Source organism: Psammomys obesus, unplaced genomic scaffold, assembly GCF_907164565.1.
Source record: "Psammomys obesus unplaced genomic scaffold, mPsaObe1.curated_primary_1811, whole genome shotgun sequence".
Classification (NCBI taxonomy): domain Eukaryota; kingdom Metazoa; phylum Chordata; class Mammalia; order Rodentia; family Muridae; genus Psammomys; species Psammomys obesus.
In genome coordinates, this window is record NW_026588752.1 from 10,451,121 (window position 1) to 10,471,553 (window position 20,433).

General features: G+C 41.1%; 1 protein-coding gene across 1 annotated transcript in view; it reads right to left on the bottom strand.

Moving 5' to 3' along the window:
* Nucleotides 1–20,433, bottom strand: part of Ranbp17 (RAN binding protein 17) — a 316,352-nt gene that overhangs the window by 42,691 nt on the left and 253,228 nt on the right. The window contains exons 23-24 of the mRNA XM_055604851.1: nucleotides 5,669–5,883; nucleotides 4,086–4,224 (exon numbers count right to left, since the gene is read on the bottom strand). Of these exons, the coding sequence (XP_055460826.1) occupies nucleotides 4,086–4,224; nucleotides 5,669–5,883 (354 nt within the window). The remainder of the gene's footprint in view (nucleotides 1–4,085; nucleotides 4,225–5,668; nucleotides 5,884–20,433) is intronic.

A 20,433-nucleotide genomic window follows, 5' to 3' on the forward strand; every position in this document is an offset into this window, starting at 1 on the left:
TAACCTAAGCTTGGTCCCCGGGACCGTCACAGTTGAAAGAGAGAACTGACCCCTGCAAGTTGTCCTCTGACCTCCATATGAACACTGTGGCAAATTTCTTCTCTCTGAATGTTCTAATAACATCATGGGTTTTCTTATTACATATATTTATTTGGGGATGAGGTGCATTTGCCACAGATCGTGAGGGTAATTTTGAATAATAAAAAGGTAAGTTCATCAAAGGAATACCATAATTTCAAATATTTATGCACCTGATAGGAGCTTTGAACTATTTAGTAAAAAAAGTGGTAGAACTAAACAGAGGCAGAGACTTAGAACAAATCTGTAATTATAGCTAAGACTTTAGTATTTTTCTCTTGCCAATTCACAGAACAAGTAGATAAAAGAAATTATGCAACCAACTAGTAAGAATATAGATTTTTAGAAAGTCATTAATCAGCTGGGCAGTGGTGGTGCAGGCCTTGAATCCTAGCACTCAGGAAGGCAGAGGCCACAGACAAACCCTGTCTCGAAAAACCAAAATAAAAAAAACCAAATAAATCATTGAGTATATTCTATGAACATAATGGAATAAAATTACACTCAATTATAGAATAAAGAACATCTTCAAATAATTGAAAACTAATTATTACATTTCAAAGGAATCACCTAATGCTCAAATGAAAAACAGTAGGACGCAGCCAGGCAGGGTGGTGCACACCTGTAATCACAGCACTCGAGGAGCCACAGGCATCTGGATCCCTGTGAGTTCAAGGTCAGCCTGGTCTACAAATTGAGTCTGGGTCAGAGAAGGCTACACAGAGAAACTGTGTCTTGAAAAAAAAAAAAACAAAAAACAAAAACAAAACCCCCAAACAAATAAAAACTAAAAACAAACAAACAAAAACCAAAACAACAACAACAAAGAAGAAAATCAGCAGAACAATAAAGAGACTTTCTGGTCTTTCTGTCAAATAGCCTTCTGGGTACTCATGTTTATACCCACAGATTTGAACTGTTCTTAACTTTGGTTAAAGAAGCTTCTTTTTGCCATGGAAAGCAGAGGTTCAAAACTGATCAAAGTGCCAAGAATGAGTGACTATAGGTACTTATCCCTAAATGGGACATCTGCATCAAGTCCTCAATTCCTAAGACCCAGGGGACATCTCAGAAGAGGGGTGCAGGAAGAATTAAGTGCTGGAGGACATGGAGAAATGCTGTCTTCTGGGCATGACATGGCCAATGGTCTCCTCAACTCACAGCAGCTGTGGCTACCTGCAGAATAAGCCAGTCAAAACTCAAGGAAAGACTGGGGTGAGACTCAAGAAACCCACCCAAGCCAAAGAACTATTAGGAGTTGATGGCCCCTGGGGAAGACAGCAATTGCTCTTTCAGGGTATCCACGGTTAGGTTTGCAAGCTCCAATAGATGGCCCCACCCATGAGCATATGGGCAGGCAGCACTGCCTGGGCTCAAAAAAAAAAAAAAAAAAAAAAAAAACCTAAGAAAAAGGACAAGTTGGGTGGGATCTGAGGAAAGTTCAGGTGGGGTGAGTAGGGTGCAGGTACAGAGGTACGCCACATATACATGTTATGAGATCCTCAAAGAACGGATGAAATATTAAGACATCTTTGAGTAACAGCAAATCAGAATACGTATAATCTTTGAGATATGCTCACAGTTGTGCTGATGCAGTGTATGTATATACTATAAAAGAAGGTCTAAAGGTCTAAAATCAATGAGCGATACGTTCATCTGAAAACAAGACTAGAAAGAGAAAGCAAAGTAAACTGAAGAAGGAAAGACTATACCTAGAGAAAGAAATCAGAAAAATCATCAAATAAAAACATTATAGATAGAATGGTGATGAGGAGAGGAAAAGGTATGGGTCAATGACCAGTATCAGGACATCACTGTAGAGACTATTGACACACCGATAGCAGGTGGACATTATAGATGAGCAGATTAATACAGACAGACAATTAAGACACAATGGATAGCAGACAGATACTAGAAACAATCTTATGACAATAATGTCAAATTCAATGACATCCTAAGCAAAATTCCCCTCCTCTTTTGTTTGAAGGTAGGGGTGGGGAAACACAGGTTAATCCTACAATTTCTATGAAAAGGCAAAGAACTCACAGTTACAATAATTTTTAAGAGAACAATATTAAAGGACTGTACTACAGCATTTAAGGGCTAGTATAAGACAAGTAAGTAAAAGATAAAAGGTTCTAGAACAATCAAGTATTTATGTTTTAAAAGAATGTTTGATTCCTAAAGCATAGGTAAAAATTAAATTGAAATGAATCATACATTTAAACATGAGAGACAAACTGATAATACTTTTGGAAGAAAATGGGAAATCTTTATGGCTTCAGGCTAAAGAACTACTGGATTTCTTCAATAGAAACTTTTCCTTTATAGATGCTATTGTTAGGAGAACACAAGGACACGTCATGAGCTGAAATTATTTGTGACTCTTATCTGATTAGGAATCTGTATCCAGTGAGCACAGTGGTGCAGGCCTGTAATTCTGGCACTCTGAGAGGCAGAGGCAGGCAGATTTCTTTGAGTTTGAGGCCAGCCTGGTCTACAAAGTGAGTCCAGGACAGCCAGGAGAAATCTTGTCTCGAAAAAACAAACAAACAAACAAACAAACTTCCCCCCAAAAGGAAAAAAACAATCTGTATCTAGAATAAAACAACTTACAAATCACCAACAAAATAAACCACTCAGTTAAGAAAAAAACAAACAAACAAACAAACAAAACAAAACAGAGGGAATGATTTGAACAAAAACTTCATGAAGATAATGCAGGTTACTGTTTGGATCTCAAGTTTTACCAAAGGCTCCTGTGTGGGTCCGTCACTGCTGCACTGAGAGTGATTGGATCATGAGGGTGCTGACTTCATGAATGGCTTAGTCATCAATGAACTCATACTGAATGTACTACCAGGGAATGGTTGAAGGAAGTTGGTTACTGAAGTATGTCTCTGAGGTATATCATCTGACTTCAGACCTGTTCTTTTTTTGTTCTCCCTACTTCTTGGTCATCATGAGGTTAGAAACTTTGTTCCATCAAATGCCTCCTGCCACTAGGCCCAAACTGAGGGACGTGGGCCCACAAACCTAAATCTCTGAAACTGTGAACCAAAATAGGAACATACCTTTCTGTATGCTGACTTCTCTCAAGTATTTTGTTGCAGAAATAGAATACTGATGCAATACACAAATAACAAATAAGCATAGAAATACCCTCAAATTATTCAATGGTGATATGGAAATAAAACCACAAAAAAGATTCCATTTTATATATACTAGGATGGCTCAGTCTAAAAAGAATCACTGCAAGTGTATAGATGAGGAACAGCTGGGACCTTTTCTACACTGTTGGCACAAAACACTGTAGCCACATTGAGAAATGGCATTCCAGCATAGTAAAACTGATAGCATACAACCCAGAAATCCTACCCTAGGTATTCATTCAAAGGAAACACAAAGAAATGTCACATGAAGACTTGTGCATGAATGTTCATTGTATCTATACTCAACATAGTCAAGTAATGAAAACAATCCTACCAGCCTTTGGATGCTCTATGAATAAACAAAGTGTGGTAATCCATATGATGCAGTAATACTCAGCAAAAGGAAGGAATAAGCACACTGATCTAAAAACAACACAGATGACTCCTAAAGGCATTATGTTAAATGAAAAAACAAGATACAAATGATTTCCTGTTTTCAGAGTTCATTTATACATGATTCTAGAAAGAGAAAGACAGTAGTTTCCTTGGAGTAGGGTTAAGAGTAAGGAGTAACTCTGATGGGGACACACTGGAGCTTTGTGTAATAATGCAAATACTTTACACACTGCTGATTCATTAATATGTATGTATTTAAACTGAATCTCAAAACTGATAAAATTACCAAAATATTAAAGTGTATTTTCCCTTTTGCAAGTAATAGCTTATAAAATAATCGTTCAGTTGCACTGATAACATCTCTTTTCCCTTTATAGGACAAAAACGTCAATGAACACAAACACAGAAGAAACACATCAAGCCTTTCCCGTGGAGAACAATGTTCTCTGTGGTCCTTACCAAGAGTGGTGAGCCCCTCCGAGAGAGATGTGAGAACATACAGGAGCACAGGAGGCTCTAGGTTGGTGATGAAGCTCATGTGGTCCTGGGTGAGACATTCCAGGAGCGGATAGTAAGACTGGCTCAGTTTTCGGTATTGCTGTACAGAGAGAGAGTAAATGTCAAGCCACATGGATATGGCACCTCAGCCTGCTAGCATCTGTACAAGGCCGACCATTTAGCCAGATTATCATTTGGTAAATGATTTATTATTTATAACATTCTAAAGACAAGAGACAGTGTATGAGAAGTCACCTGGGAAATCTCAAATGTAACATAAAACAATATCAAGGCGCAACAATCATGGCAAATATAACCCAGAGTAGTATGACATCTAGTGAGATGAGAACATTTCTGTGAGCCTGATTACTCAAGATGTGGTTTTCCAATCCCCACTCTAGACTCACTCAAAAAAAAGCTCTCAAGTGTGGCCTTGAGATAAGCATTTTTTTCATAGATGGTAAATACAGTCCTATGTCCCCTTGGGCTTGAGAACCACTGATGATTTTTTGTGAAGGAGCACAACGTAGTGAAAAGTCCCATCAAGGAGGCTGCTGAACATGGTAACTGACTAGGTTCCAGTTATTACTTTGTAAGTTTTGCTCACAGGCAGAGTGTTCAGAGCTTTTTGCTCTGCTGCAAGGAGGCCTCAAAGCCTGGGTTGAGGTGCTATGCTCTACGCCACTGTAAGGTCCAGGACCATTTTTCACAGAAGCTCTTCATATCATTCATGGAACTTTTGGGTGGGAGCAGGGGGGAAAGTTTCAGTTAACCCAGTGCTGAATTTGGTCACTTTAACAAGTGCGGAAAATACATTGCGCATACAATCACTTCTCTACAAACTGGCAGAAACTTTAAAGAATCTCTGTGGAGACAAGCCAGAGAAGTCTAGAAATTTGCATTTCCAACAAGCATCCCAGACATTTCTGAAAGGTTTCAAAGTTTAAAGATCACTGACATACATCACAGAAGCTCAATGTCAACACAGAAAAGGGGCTAAGAAATCACATTTTAAAGGCCACTCATTAAAAAAGTGTGGCCCAGAGAAGAGAGGTGATTAACTCAAGGTAAATTACTAAATAAATAGTATTTAATATATCAGGTCACTCAACTCTCAGTTTAACACTGTCTGCCACAGCCAAATTCTAATACAAAGGAAGATCAAACAGCAAGAAGCTAAAGAGTAGAATAAAAGGAAGGGGAAAACATGCACCCAATCCTCTATTTCCCTTTTTGAATCAAGAATATAGCTGAAAGCAATTCACTGCCATTATTAAATCTGTCTCTCATATGAAGAAGCTAAAGCACTTTGGATGACCAAGTGGTTAGGAGTGAAAGTGGTGACGTTTTTAGCCTGTGCATTGAATTATATAACTAATTACTGTAGCTGTCCAGATCTGGTTAAATCTGGAGCAAGCATGATGTGTTGAAACATAAAATGTGGTGGTATTTGAATTCCCTGGGCTTCCCTGTGACAATTTCAGGCCTGTGGTGCTGGCACTTCACATTGTGCATGAAGAGCCCCATGGCAAAGCAGTGCTTACCAGCAAGTCACTGTGAGACACAGACAGCAGCATTTTGACAAAGGCCTGGAGTACATTGTCAAAATGGTTGTCCCCATACAACTTGAAGACTCCAAAGCTGACATAATTTCCACATAAGGCAGACTTGAGAGCTGAATAGCAGATGGAGATGCCCTTGAGTTTCATTGGATAAATCTGATCTTTTGAGAGACTCCCAAGAGACAGGATCTGATTTCCTGTTGTAGGGCAAAAACAGAGAGAAAGTGGTGTAAGGAGACGTAATTCCATGCAGTTGTGAGACACACTAACATCTTCACTTTGCAGTTAATGTTAACTTTCCACCAGCATTTCCCCACAAATTGAATCATCCATTGTACAAAATATAAATATACAAGATCATTTACTCGGGAAGAATGAAGAGCCCAAGGAGAAATCAGTCAAGGGTGCTACGGAAGGTTTGTGCTTTTATTTGGATGGCGATTGCACCAACACACAGACATGAAGAAAATCACCAGAGACACTTACCCTTCAGATTGGCTTATGTACTTTAATGTAAATGTTAACCCTTAAATAAACACGTTTATTTTTTTAAAAGGTAGGGTATGGAATGGTGAGATGTCTCAGTGGTTAAGGGCACCTCCTGCCAAGTCTGATGGCCTGAAATCCATCCCTGCCTGCATGGTGAAGGGACAGACTGAACTGTCTCAAATTGTCCTCTGACACACAGTCACCGTGGCTCATGCGTGCACACAGAAATGCACGATAAATGCACAGATGAATGTTAAAAAAGAAAAAGAGAGAAACTGGGTTAGCAAAACACAAGAGAGAAGGGGAGGGAGGGAGGGAAGGATGCAGGGAGGTAGGATAAAATACCCAGGTAAGCAGAATCCCGTGGGCTGACCACACGTCAGGGCAGGCACCACTCTCAAGAGTGCCTGCCCGGGCAACACAAACTGGATTCAAAGAAGAAGAAATCTCAACTTGAGTTGGGAGAGATGGGAGGGTAGTAATGGGAGCTGAGGAGATGAATGTGCTCAAAAATACATTATGTGAAATTCTCCCAGAACTATTTAAAAAATTACTAAGAATAACCAGCTAAGTCAGGAAAAAAGCAAGCAAGCCAGCCTAAGATGTAAATGATTCTAAATTCTGGGTGAAGTTTTAATTTCCTATGTGAACTTAATTAATCTTAGGCTACTTTATTTTTAGGAGCCTCATGGATTTGGAATTAGATGAGATACACAGAAATTACTGGCACTACACAGAATAATCACTGCTTCTTCTTCTTAGGTCTTAGAAGATCTTGAGATGATTAGTTTAAAAGCTCTACCAAAGTTCTAAGCTGTGATGGCTAAACTTGGTTGTCAACTTGACCACATCTAAAACCTGCCTCTAAAATCGGGCATGCCAGTGAGGGGTTTTGTAGATTAGATCATTTGAGGCGGGAGATCTGCCCTAAGTTTGGCCGCACCTTCTAGTGGCAGCCCACATAAAAGGACAGCTTTTGCTTTGCTTGCCTGCTTGCCCTCACTCTTGCTGGCAAGTTCATCTATCCTGTCACTGGGACGTTCTTTCGGTGGTATTAGAAGCTACTTCTTTAGGATTCTAAAACAGACTGAATACTAGCAGTTTTGTGGGAATCCTCTAGGATCCCAGTCCCATATTGGGACTGCTGAGACATCCAGTCTTATGGACTGAAAAATCTACCCATTGTGAAATAGTCATTGTTAAACTATATGAACTACGGCCTGTAAGCAATTCTAATAAATCTACTTTTAATTTATATTATTCTATCATGTTCTGTTCCTTCAATTTTATTTATTTATTTATTTGAAACAGGGCCTCTTTTTTAATTAAATTTTTATTTTTTAAATATTAGTTATAGTTTATTAACTTTGTATCCCAGCTGTATCCTGCTCCCTCATTCCCTCCCAATCCCTCCCTCCCTCATCTCCTCCCTTTCCATCTGACCCTAGTTTATCAGGTATCTTTAGGACTGGCTGCAAAGTCCTCCTCTGTGTCCTAGCAAGGCTGCTCCTCCCTTGGGGGGAGGGGTAGGTCAAAGAGCCAGCCATTGAGTTCATGTCAGAAATAGTCCTGGTTCCCCTTACTAGGGAAACCCACTTGGATACTGAGCTACCATGGGCTACATCCGAGTAGGGGTTCTAGGTTGTATTCATACATGGTCCTTGGTTGAAGATACAGTCTCATAAAAGACCCCTGTGCCCAGATATATTTGCTCCTGTACTCTCCAGGTCATACTAACTCCCCCTTCTTTCATGTGATTCCCTGCACTCTGCCGAAGGTTTGGCTATGAGTTTCAGTATCTGCTTTGATACACTGCTAGGTAGAGTCTTTCAGAGGCCCTCTGTGGTAGGCTACTGTCCTGTTACTTGTTTTCTCCTACATCCAATGTCCATCCCATTTGTCTATCTACGTGACAATTGATCATCTTACCCCGGGTCCTCCTTTTTGTTTATTTTCTTTAGAGTACAGATTTCAGTATGTTTATCCTAGGTATACTACCCACTTATAAGTGAGTATATACCGTGTCTGTCTTTCTCCTTCTGGGATACCTCACTCAGAATGATCTTTTCTAGATGCCACCATTTGCCTGCAAATTTCATGATTTCCTTCTTTTTAATTGCTTAGTAGTATTCCACTGTGTAAAAGTACCACAATTTCTGTATCCATTCCTCCATTGATGGGCATCTGGGTTGTTTCCAGGTTCTGGTTATTATGAATAAAGCTGCTACAAACATGGTTGAGCAAACGTCCTTGTGTACTTGAGCATCTTTTGGATATACGCCTAGGAGTGGTATAGCTGGACCTTGAGGAAGTGCTATTCCTAATTGTCTGAGTAAGCGCCAGATTGCACAACCAAAGTGGTTGTGCAAGTTTACATTCCCACCAGCAATGCAGAAGGGTTCCCCTTTCTCCACACGTGTTGTCATTTGAGTTTTTGGTCTTAGCCATTCTGAGGGGTGTAAGGTGAAATCTTGTTTTGATTTGCATCTCTCTCATGGGTGAAATCTCAGGGTTGTTTTGATTTGCATCTCTCTGATAGCTAAGGACGTTGAGCACCTCTTTAAGGGTTTCTCTGCCATTCTATATTCCTCTACAGAAAATTCTCTGTTTAGCTCCGTACCCCATTTTTTAATTGGGTTGCTTGATTTACTGCTTTTAACTTCTTTAGTCCCTCATATATTCTGGATATCAGCCCTCTGTCAGATATAGGGTTGGTGAAGAGCCTTTCCTAGTCTGTAGGCTGCTGTTTTGTTCTGACCACAGTGTCTTTTGCTTTACAGAAGCTTTTCAGTTTCATGAGGTCCCATTTATTGATTGAAACAGGGTCGCTTCATGTAATCTTGGACTCATTATATAGACCAGGCTATCCCCAAACTCACAGAGCTTTGCCTGCCTCTTTCTCTTGTGTGCTGCTGGTAAAGTGTGTCCTACTATGTCCAGTCTTTCCTGTTATTTTTTGAGACAGGCTCTCTCTATATATAGCTGTGGCTGTCCTGGAACTTGGTTTTTGGTATGACAAGTAGGCTTGAACTTAAGACCACCTGTCTGCCTACCAAAGGTGTGCCATCATTCTTTGTAGTTCTGTTCCTTTAGAGAACCCTGACAAACACATATGCTGACCAATAACAAGACAAAGAATTGTTTATATAACATTTTAGTAGTATTTAGCATTTATATACAACAATTTGTCTCTGAAATGTGTTCTGAAAGGGTGCAGCGAAGCACTACCTAGAAATTCTTTAAACAATGATTCACTCTTTCTTAGCTTTTCCTTTTACTGTTCAAATGAGTACTGCTTGTAAAATTGAAACAATTCAATTTCTCAAATTTTGAGGTACAGTATAGTTTATTTAGTGCCAACCTGGCTATGAAGTAAACTTCCCAGAACCTGTCACCCAGTACGGCTGTGGGTACAAGTGGCCCCAAGATCAGCCTGTGAGCCGGAGGAGGAAGGAATGCAGCTGCAAGGCTGTCTGAACGCGGTGAGAGAGCCATGGTGGAGAACGACTGGTAGGCTGTAGTGGGTCTATTTCTTCCCTGCTTCTTGCTCAGAACCACCAACCCTGCTAATGATCTCAAGCCGGCAACTAAATGCTTGGCAAGAGGCAACTTCCATGCTACACTGCCAGTGTAGTCCCACAGCTCACCGATGGCTTTAGGTCCAGTTCCAGCTTCTTGCTGAGTCTGTTTAGACCTCCTTGATGGTCCAACATGTTCATACCTGACATTGTTTCAGGAAGGCTAGCCAGTGGTCCCCCCACCTGCCAGCTTCAACCTTTCCTTTGGACCGACCTCCTCCTCCCAACCATGGGTATATAAGATACTTATAGTGTCCCTTTAATTTCTAATTCTCTTGACACTAGCTGCTGTATACCGGGATCAGAGGTCTACACCTCTACATCCAGCTGGGGATCAAATACAGGACTTTGAGCATCCTAGACAAGCACCCTACCAACTCCCACTTGATAGGTGTATCTCGGTAACCACATGTGTTGAAAAGAGAATTAAAAGGACCTATACTTCTAGTGGAGCATGAAACAGAACTAGCCCTTTCTTGATCTGTTACTAAAACACTGCCATTGTTCTCTTGTGGCCTTAGACACCCAGGAGGCTTTGCCTGTAATTCATACAGCTGAGAAACAAAAGTTTTGTGAGGAAAGTAGAAGCCTATCTTGGAACTTAGTAGCTCATCCTGTACCATTTCTTGACCTCATTCTAATTCACTTTAGAAACAGACACTGTAGCTCCACAAAGACTGAATGCAATATGACAGCATTTATTTAACAGCTACAACTATTTTGAGGTGCTAGGATAAACACATGAAAGAAAGACCAATCTTTGCTCTGAGAACTTTGTTGTGGCAGGTGAAGAGGGCTGTGATTAACTCCATAAAATGTGACAAAATACTTTTGAGAGTCATGACTAATGATGCTATGACAACGGAAGAGAGCAATTCTGCTTAGGTAGAGAACAGTAGGGAAGCCTTCTTAGAACAGGTTGTTTGAAGGGCCAACTGCCGTTTCCCAGGTGGCCTTAGAAGATGTAATGTGCTCTGGGGAGATTAAGTGCAAAGGCTTGAGAGTCTAAGAAAGTAGGGTCCTGCCTTGTCTCAAATAAATACAAATCAAGGTCATATCCCCGCCCCTTTTCTTTTCTCAAGAAGAAAACACCACAGATAGAAGATGGTAATTCTGGAGGCAAGAAGGTGCTCACACATTTTGTGTTTGCTGGGGGCCAGAGACAAAGAAAAGGAACCTGTGGGCTTATTTTATACTGCTGTTTTTTATGGGAGAGGTAAAGAGCTATGTGTACCTTCATGACTCCCTGGGTCGTTTTGTGAGGCCTTCCCCTACTTTCCTCTTCCCTCAGCAGAACTGGTCTCGTCTACTTTCCTAACATCTCTATGAACTTTGCAGCAAAGGTTTAGTAGACAGCCTGGAGACTGTGATGGGACAGTTTTGAATGTGCTGAACTAGATCATCTATCATCCAGGCGATTTGGGAGCCTGATCTTCTTCGCTATACCAAAGTTGCAATGTTGGCATACTTGCCTTTTGGACTGTTCCAGACCTGTCTGAATTAATTCATTGATTTGGTGTTATGCCTTTAAAAAGTGTAATTAATATGTCTGAATTAGGAAACTATCTTCTATTACTCAAGTGTTCCAGCATTCTACAGTTGCTATTAAAGACTATGAAAAGGAAGGCTTGGTTAAGACATTATTTTTTTCACTGCAGTTTAGCTCTCTCCAGTATGTATTACTCAGTAATGTCACCACAAACCAGAGGCTGTGCCTTCCAAAGGCTTAAAGTGTAGTGATTGAAGTCACATCATTATAAAGACTTCTCTGTGTCTCTTAGATATTGTTTTCATCTTGTTTGTTGTGCTCTAAGCCTGTATAGCTCCAGCCTAAGAGGGAGATCTATACCACAGCACTGCAGTTGTGGAAGGCAACGGCCCTGCCATGCTGGCAGCCACTCAAGCCAGCAATAGCTGCTTCTTTTTTGCTACTACAGCAACAGCAAAGAAGTGAGACTTAAAAGAAGGTCTTTCCAAGCCTAGAAGCAAAATAAACACCCCTAACTACACTATCTCATTGACTACATCTGTCATAATTACCAGCAGGCAAAGGCCCTGTCCTTATCACCCGGCCTGGATATGGTGGATGTCAAAGCTATAGAAGGCTTAACAGAAGAGAATGCCGTGAACTGGATGGCTAGTTGACCCAAATGCTTGCTATTTGGTTATCCAAACACTGTTTCCTTATCAATAAAATGAAGATAATACCATAACTCCCAAGGCTCTTTTGTGGAGTAAAGGAGACAGCATATGCAGAGTGATTACCAACAGTAAGTGGCACAGTGCCCAATAAATGTGAAGTATGATACTAGAGTTCACTTGTTCTCTAGTCTAAGCACCTATGGAGAGGCTGTGGTCTGGAAACGAGTAAATGAAGCTAAATGTGTATCCAACACTGAAAATGTCACTTTCCTCCAATCCCTCCCATTTACATAGTTCATGGTAAAGCCAATACTGTATGTATCAATTGCCTGCTCTCTGGCCCTTCATTACACAACCAGCTGAAAGGGCTTGCGGCTTAGCTGCTTACTCACATCCTGCCAGTCTTCCATGCTAGGGCTGGGGATGGGGTGTGGGCTGAGTGATGGTGGGGTAAGGCAGGTGCAAAGGGTAAGTTATCTCACACTAACATCTTGTACCAGTATGGATGACCTTGTTTAGAAAACAACCCATTACATTGATTCATCTTTTCTTTTTCCCCCCTTCATCTTTAAAACTTTAATGAATGTGATATTTAGCAGAGAGCTCTACAGGCAGAAGTCTTTCTTAGTGGCTTGGCTGAACAGTGTGAGACATTGCAGTCAGGATGATGGAGCAAAACAGTCGTGGTAGAGAACTGCTTATTTCCAGTGTTCACAGAACCCACACTTGCCTCTGCAGACCATCCAACTTCTCCAGGCAGAGGTGCTCTGCAATGGAGATAAGTTGTGAAGACTGGGAGGGAATACAATCTTTGCCTTTCATACTACAAGAGATGAACACAGTATTGGTAAGGATATAGAAAATTAAGCAAATTGTTAGGGCCACAAAATTAGTAGAATTATTTTGGAGAGGATTACTAATGTCTAGCACAAATGCACCCTCTCCTTCTGGGAATACAATCTGAATTCTAAACTTCCACCATCATCCTTACCTTCTACTGGCACCCGAACTCACATCACACACTGCCTCGGCAAGTCAGTCCCTCAGTCAATTTAGCCTTAGCTCTTCTGTGCTTGATGCTGAAGCAACGACAACTTCCTCTTTCTCTCCTAAGCAATCATTTCCCTTCTGCTATTAGATCATTATCATCAGAATAAAACATGCTAAGATTTCTTTCATTTCAAAAGACAAAGCAACACAAAAACCTCCATGGCTGCTGCTGGAATTTGCTCCTTTTGCAACAGAACTCCCCAAAAAAGAATGACCTGTAACACTGTCTTCATTTCTCTTCCCATTCTTTCCAATAAGCTTTTGACACTGATGACTACTTCAGCTTTCCTAGCTTCAGGTCCTACCAGTCTTATTTCTCTTACATCATTGCTGACTGCAAGCACTCTTCTATGCTGATTCCCTCTTTTCCCTTTACCTACTACACTAAGGTTTAAATTTAAGTTTTCCATATTTATGTTCCTGCCTCCACTTTACTCCATTTAACTGAGTTCTGTAACTTTAAACATCATTCCAGACTCCAGAATCTCATGTCAAACCCACATTCAGCATCTGTACTTGGATGGTACCAACATCTCAAACTTCATTAATGTGGAGCTACAGACTGCCCCATCTGCTCCAGCTTCTCCATCCTAGCTATCAGCAACACTCCTGTTTCTGCTGTTTTGCTAAGTTCTCCTATGTTCTTCCCACATACTGTTAATTCAACTGACTGGCTTGACTGAGCTTCAATGTAACTAGAACTGCATCCCTTCTCATCACCCACCGCCATCACCTTGGTCAGAGTCTGTATCAACTGCTTGCATCGTCACAATACTGACTTATCTCACCTTGCTTGCAGTCCGATGTGTTCTACCATTAATAAGACAGACAGAGGGATGGCATTCCTCTGTTCAAAATACTCTAGAGGCGGTGTTATGCCTTTAATACCAGCACTTTGAATTTGGGGCCAGTCTGGTCTATGAGTTCAAGGCCAGCCAGAGATGCAAAGTAAAATTCCATCTCAAAGATAATAATGCCCCCCCCCAACCCAAGAACAACCAACCAACCAACCAACCAACCAAACAAACAAAAACCCCAAACCAAAAATACTGTTTTACTTAGAGATAAAGTCAGAGCAGGGGAGTGGCTGCAGGCCTTCACAACTCACCTTTTATCACCCTCCTGTTTGTTCATTCCACGCTAGCTAGTGACATCCTTTGCAGCTCCTCAGACATTCTTGCCTCAATATCCTAATCATTTAGCCTGGAACACAATTCCCTGAGGTACCTCATGATTAACTCTCTCTCTCTTTTATTTTTTAAAAAATATTTATTTATTTTTATGTGCACTGATATTTTGCCTGCATGTATGTCTGTGTGAGGGTCCCAGATCCTCTGGAACTGGAGTTGCAGACAGCTGTGAGCTGCTTGCTATATGGGTGCTGGGAATTGAACCCAGGTCCTCTGGAAGGGCATAAATGCCCTAAACCGCTGAGCCATCTCTCCAGCCCCCCTCATTATTAATTCTTATTTACAGGAAGCCTTGTTAAATGTCATCTTTTCCATGAGGCCTACTTCAACCACTGTAGTAATGTAACAAATGACAAATTTCTGCTATTAAAGAGCAGTCTTAGGATTCCAGCAAAGCCAAAAGAAAGACACAGAGTTTGCCAACTATTCCAGGTCCCCCACGTGTGTCATTTCAAACAGATTTAAGATTCCCCAGTAGAGGGATTAATTGTAACGGCACACCATCATCACTCAAAGCTCATAGTTACAGGCTATTGACGTTACTCTTGGATGCTCACCATAAGTAGATGGTAAGACTCTACTAAAGACATCATACCAGTTGGGCTCAAGACAAGGAAATTAACCCAGAACTGTCTGGGAAACCTCTGGCCTACTGGTAACTTTCATAGTGCAGGGTGGTACTATGGAGGCTGCTGGGGGAGAAAAAGCCCAGCAATCTTCCCCAGCACTGGATACTGACCTGCTGGTCACGAGCTCACTGGTGAGATAGAACAACTCTTAACTACTTTCTGATTGCAAGGCCTGCTCCACAGTAGACAGTCAATGTTAGGTAGATAATTCAGAAGCCTGGTCAAGAGCTCATGGCTGGAGAAGTGACAGTCAGTCCTTAGGGGAAAAAAATCTATTATTGTTTTGCTAAATGAGCATGTGTTAAACTGCCTTATAAAAATTCATGTTTATACCCGTACATTTGTGCTGTTCTCAACTTTGCTGAGAGAAACTTTTTTCTTCAGTGAGGAGTGGTTAGTGCAGAGACTCGTAACTGGTCAAAGCATGGAGAATCAGTGTCTGGGAGTGCTCAGTCCCAAAGCGGCGTCTGTACCAACCTCTAACCCTCAAGGCTCAGGGAACACAGTAGAAGAGGGGGTGGAAGAATGTAAGGGCAGGAGGATGGGGAAGAGTGGTGCTTGAAATAGGATAGTGGTGCTGGAGAGGACATGGCTGTTGTACTCATAAACCCACAGCGCCTGTGGTTACCTGTACAAGACCAAGCCAGTCAAAACTCAAGCATGACAGGAAGGGCCTACTCAGAGCTGAATAGCTACTGGCAGCTGACATCTGCTGGTTACAGAAAAGAACTTGTCTGGGACTGTGGCCGCTGGCAGGTTGCTGTTGCTTTGGTGCATTGCCTCACACCCAGGCAATATGGGCAGCACTAACTGGACTGTGAGTTACAGAAACCTTTCCTGCTGTCTACAGCCACCACACAACGTCATGTTATCGTCCTTAAGTGTATCCAATCAAACTTATTTTATTTTAAAAGGATAAAGCTGGGGCTGCTGAGATGATGTAGTGGGTGTCTGCTGCCTGATGACCTGAGTTTGAGCCCTGGAGCTCACATGGCCGAAGAGAAACAACTCTTGAAATCTGTCTTTTGACCTCTAGAGACAGACAGACAGATAGGATGGTATGTGTGCATGCTTACCCATAAACAATAGAAATAGATACAAGTTACTTTTACTTAGGATTCTAGCAACTTCAAAATCTGCAGTTTCCTTGTTACATACATATTTTTCTATCTCTCACTCTCTGTGGTTTTTTAAGACGGTATTTCTCTATGTAGCCTTGGCCATCTTAGAACTTGCTTTCTAGAACAGGCTGGCCTTGAACTCACAGAGATCTGCCTGCCTCTGCCTCCTAAGTGCTGGGATTAAAGGCATGCACCACCCGGCAGTCTATTTCTCTTTTTTAATAAAAAGATTTCATCAGTTTTTTTGAAAGTTTCATACAATGTATTTTGATCATATTCATCTCTTCCTTTGACTCCTTCCTGATCCAACTTTGTGACCTTTTTTCCCCATCTGTCAAATCCAATTTATGCTGTCTACATATTCTGGGACAAAAAAAAAATTATATGTATGTCTATAGGACACGTGAGTGTCCTATATATGCCTGCAGAGACCAGATGAGGGTGCTGAATTCCTTGCCCTGGGGCGACAGGTAGCTGTGAACTGCTCACACCTGGGTGTTGCTGGGAACCAAAGCTGGATCCTCTGGAAGAGCAGCAAGTGCTCTGAACCACTGAGCCATCTCTCTAGTCCAATGGGGCCCATTTCTTAAGTCTTCAAAAATATTCTGCCTGTTCTGACTCTGGAATTTGAATGAGAAATCTCTTCTAGGTTTCAGCACCCTGAATACTCTTCAATCATAACATTAGCAGATCATACTCTTCATTTATCTGCCTACATCAATTCTTCACTCATCTGTCTGAACGTCTTGAAAATCTTAATTTTTTCTTAGGGAAGAATCTGTTTTTTTTCTATGTTTATCTTTTCATCCCTTGTAACTTACAGTACAGGACATGCTCAATAAATGTTAGCTGCATGATGAAAAGAAGTATTAGCATTTTTTTTTCCTTGTGTGCAAAAAGGAGGCTTAGTCTAACACCTGTAGCTTCTAAGACTCCCCATGGAGTAATCTTTAAGGTCTTTCTTTTGTTAAGTTGGCTGAGATGGATTTTGGGGTCCTCAAGGCATAATCATTCTATTGCTGCCACAAGGCTTCTGGGAGCTTTATTATCGGCATGCTGTACATGAAGCAAAGGCCATGTCTGTGGTCGTGGATTGGCTGTTTCCAACAACTATTTCCTGCTGGCTGCTGGCATTTTGTAAAATCTCTAAGCGTTTCAAGGCAAATGCAGTCTTCACCTGTTGTCTTGTTATCATCTTAATGTGACTATATGACCAAATCTTACACTCCTAATGCTGTATTCTTAATGAGAGATACCCTTTACAAACAAATCAAGTTTTGGCAACTATGTAGCTGAGTATTTCTGGCCAGACCCCCCATCCCCCCCATGCTTTTACCTGGAGGACTTCTGTGGGTACTTTCACAGACTCCTAGGGTCTGTAAAACCCTTTGAGTAAGCCACTGGTTTGTTAGCTGGGTCACAAAAAGTTAGCAATGGTTTATATAAAACTTTACAAACTTAGTTTATAAGTGTTAAAGAAGCATATGTTGCTTCAAAATGTAAATTCTTTTTTTTTCTTTAAATTTTTGAGATTCTATCCCTCCATCTAACTATCCCTCCATCCAACTATCCATCCATCCACCCACCCACCCACCAATCTGTGCATGTGTATGGGTGTTTTGTCTATGTGTATGTTTGTGTACTACTTGTGTGTCTGGTGCCCATGGAGGCCAGAAGAGGGCACTGGATCTCCTGGGACTGAACTGAAGTTACAGGCTGATTAGAACTGCCATGATGGTGCTGGGAATTGAACCTGGATCTGCTGCAGAGCCATCTCTCAGCCTAAGATGTAAATTCTTCAGTGAAGAGAATGATCATAGTTTGTTCCAGCTATTTTTAAAGTTTTAATTTTTACAAGCTGAGCTTTTTTAAAATCAGTTACCAAAGGAAGGAACAGAAGCAATTCCATGTTGGCTAGCCTCATGAAAATGAGCAGTATTTCTCCCCTTTGTGCACTCTTCAACCAACAGATGTCACTAAAGATACCAGTACCCAGAGGCAATGGGAAGAACAGATTAAACAAATGGAAATTGAGCATAAAAACATCCACTTCTTAAACTGAGAAGTAGGTTTCCAGAGTAATAACATTTATTACAGTGCATGCAACATTTTAACCAAAATTTAGAGAAAGAAATTTCTTTTATTAAGTTGCTCAGGCTGAAGGATCATTGCACTAAGTTTTGAAATACATGTTCTTGAAGCAATTTAAAACTCATTAGAAATAATAGGCTAGGGCTAGTAGAAGATGTGGTAAAATTTAATCCTCATCCAAATGTTACCTGGGCTGTACAAACAGGAAATTGTTTTGTGCTACTGTGGCTAACCTCGTGCTGACCCTGTGCTGGAACGGCAAGAGCAGCCGAGAGCTGAAGAAAATTAAAAACTTACATCACAGTATATCATGACAGAATGTAGATAAATAAAACAGCCTATCAAAAGGATTATTTTTCCGCCAGTCTCACATTGCAGTGAAGAAGAGATGGTCCTCAAAATACGTGATAAATCAGGTGCATTCAGCACTCAGTCCTCTCTAGTACCACTACATCCCTGACCACCCAACACTACCTAGGAGAAGGGAGCCTCAGGGAAGCTCAGTGAGGGTGGGGACGGAAGGGACTGCAGAATGATCTGGCTCTTTAGGATTCCCTGCCCTTCACCTGGAATAACCCAAAGAAGTAAATACTTCAGGCTCTTCCCAGCCTTTGCTGTTACTCTTTCATCTTTCAGACTCCCAGATGGCAGCCTGGCCACACGATCTCCCTCCAATGAGCATACGGGACTGTCCAGAGGAAAGACATGGTAAGAAAACATGCCAGAGCCCAGAAGGCAGATGAAGACAGCATGGGATTCCATGGACTCTATTAGCCTATGTGACACGCATGTGTTAAAATCACCAGTAACAAAGCTGGAGAATATTTTCCCATGTGTACTTTGGTTTCCCTCAAGTTTTAGGATGAAAATCACAAAAACTCATAGTGCCTGTCATAAACTTCCTAAAAGTCTTAAGAAGCAGTAAGGGATATGGAAAAATTATTACCTATAATTACTCTGACTTCCAATCCAAACAATTGCCAGCTACATAATACCTGGTAAGCTTCTAATGCCAACAGCTTCAATTTCAGTTTCTTGTCACAGTAATCACAAAGGCTGGTTACAGCACTCATACTGGCCAGCTGGTCTAAGGCCTTTCAGAAAGTACCGGAGTATCTATTCTATAACCACCTTAGAAGCTATATGTTATTCTCCCCATTTAAGAAGAAACTGAAGCTACTTAACCAAGGTCATGGAACTAGCAATACCTGTATGAGGACGTGAGGAATATATGATAAATGACTTAATACAGAAGCAAGCACTCAACAGTGGGTTAAAACCAGAAACTACCAAAACTATTATTTTAAATTGAGAAGCAGAGCCTGACTCTTAACTCCTGGCCTTTTTCCTGAGCAAGAAAATTCCTTACTGCATGTCTTCTCAAGAATACTCAGATACCAGCCATTCTTATGCATACCTGTGATCTCAGTAGTTGGGAGGAAAAGAAATTTAAGACTACACAAAGTCAGTTTGAAGACAGCCTGGGCTATGTGAGAACTGCCTGAACAAACAAATGCATGCTTTCAAGGCTCTGACTTGTCTTCTTTTCCTTCTCCAATGCAATCTTCATAGCTATCTTTCTCGTCTTTTCCTGCAATGCCTTGTTCTGTGTCTGACCACTGCATAGGAGAATGGAGAGCTTTTAAAGCCCACAGGGTTGACACTGCTTTGTATGACTTCTTTTAGTGTCACCTGCCAGTGTTCCTATCTGTTCTGGAAAGCCAGTTGCACTGCTCTTACCAACCCCACTGCAGCAGTCAATAAGCCACAAAGCACCAGGAGAGGTTCAACTGTTCCTGGGGACAGGAGCCCATCATTTGCATAGTGCGAGGCCTACCAGTTATCAAGTAGCTCCTGAATGTATAGTTTCACAATGATAATGACTGTTTCCTTTTGGGGAAAAAAAAGGCTAGAGTGATGGTACTGTGACTAAAGGTGTTAGGACTTCTGCAGTGGACCTGGGTTCGTGTTTCAGCGTCCACACACAGCTCCTAACTGTCTGTAACTGTAGCTCCAGGAGGTCTTATGCCCTCCTCTGGCCTCCTCAGATACTAGGTATATACATGGTGCACTTATATACATGAAAGCAAATTACAGATCAACCTTCTCCCTAACCCCATCCCTGGATTAGCTATAGCCCCAATGCAAGGCAAACTAGACTTAGAAACTCCACTTCAAAGTAGGCTCTGTTTCCTCTGGAGGCAAAGCACTTTTACTTTCTATGATTTCTATCTCTCTATTTTAAAATAGATATAAAAGTTGTGGTAATGTAGCCATTGGTATAAGGCAAAATAAGAGTGTTAGTATGCTACCTTAAATAGGCAGTTTCTCTTGTTTCTGCACACTTAGGATTGCAAGCTCAAATTCAAATGCACAATTAAAAAAAATAAGCATTTTTAATGGAAGCTTACAATAACAATAACTCAGAATACCAGCATGTGTTCTGAAATGAAATAA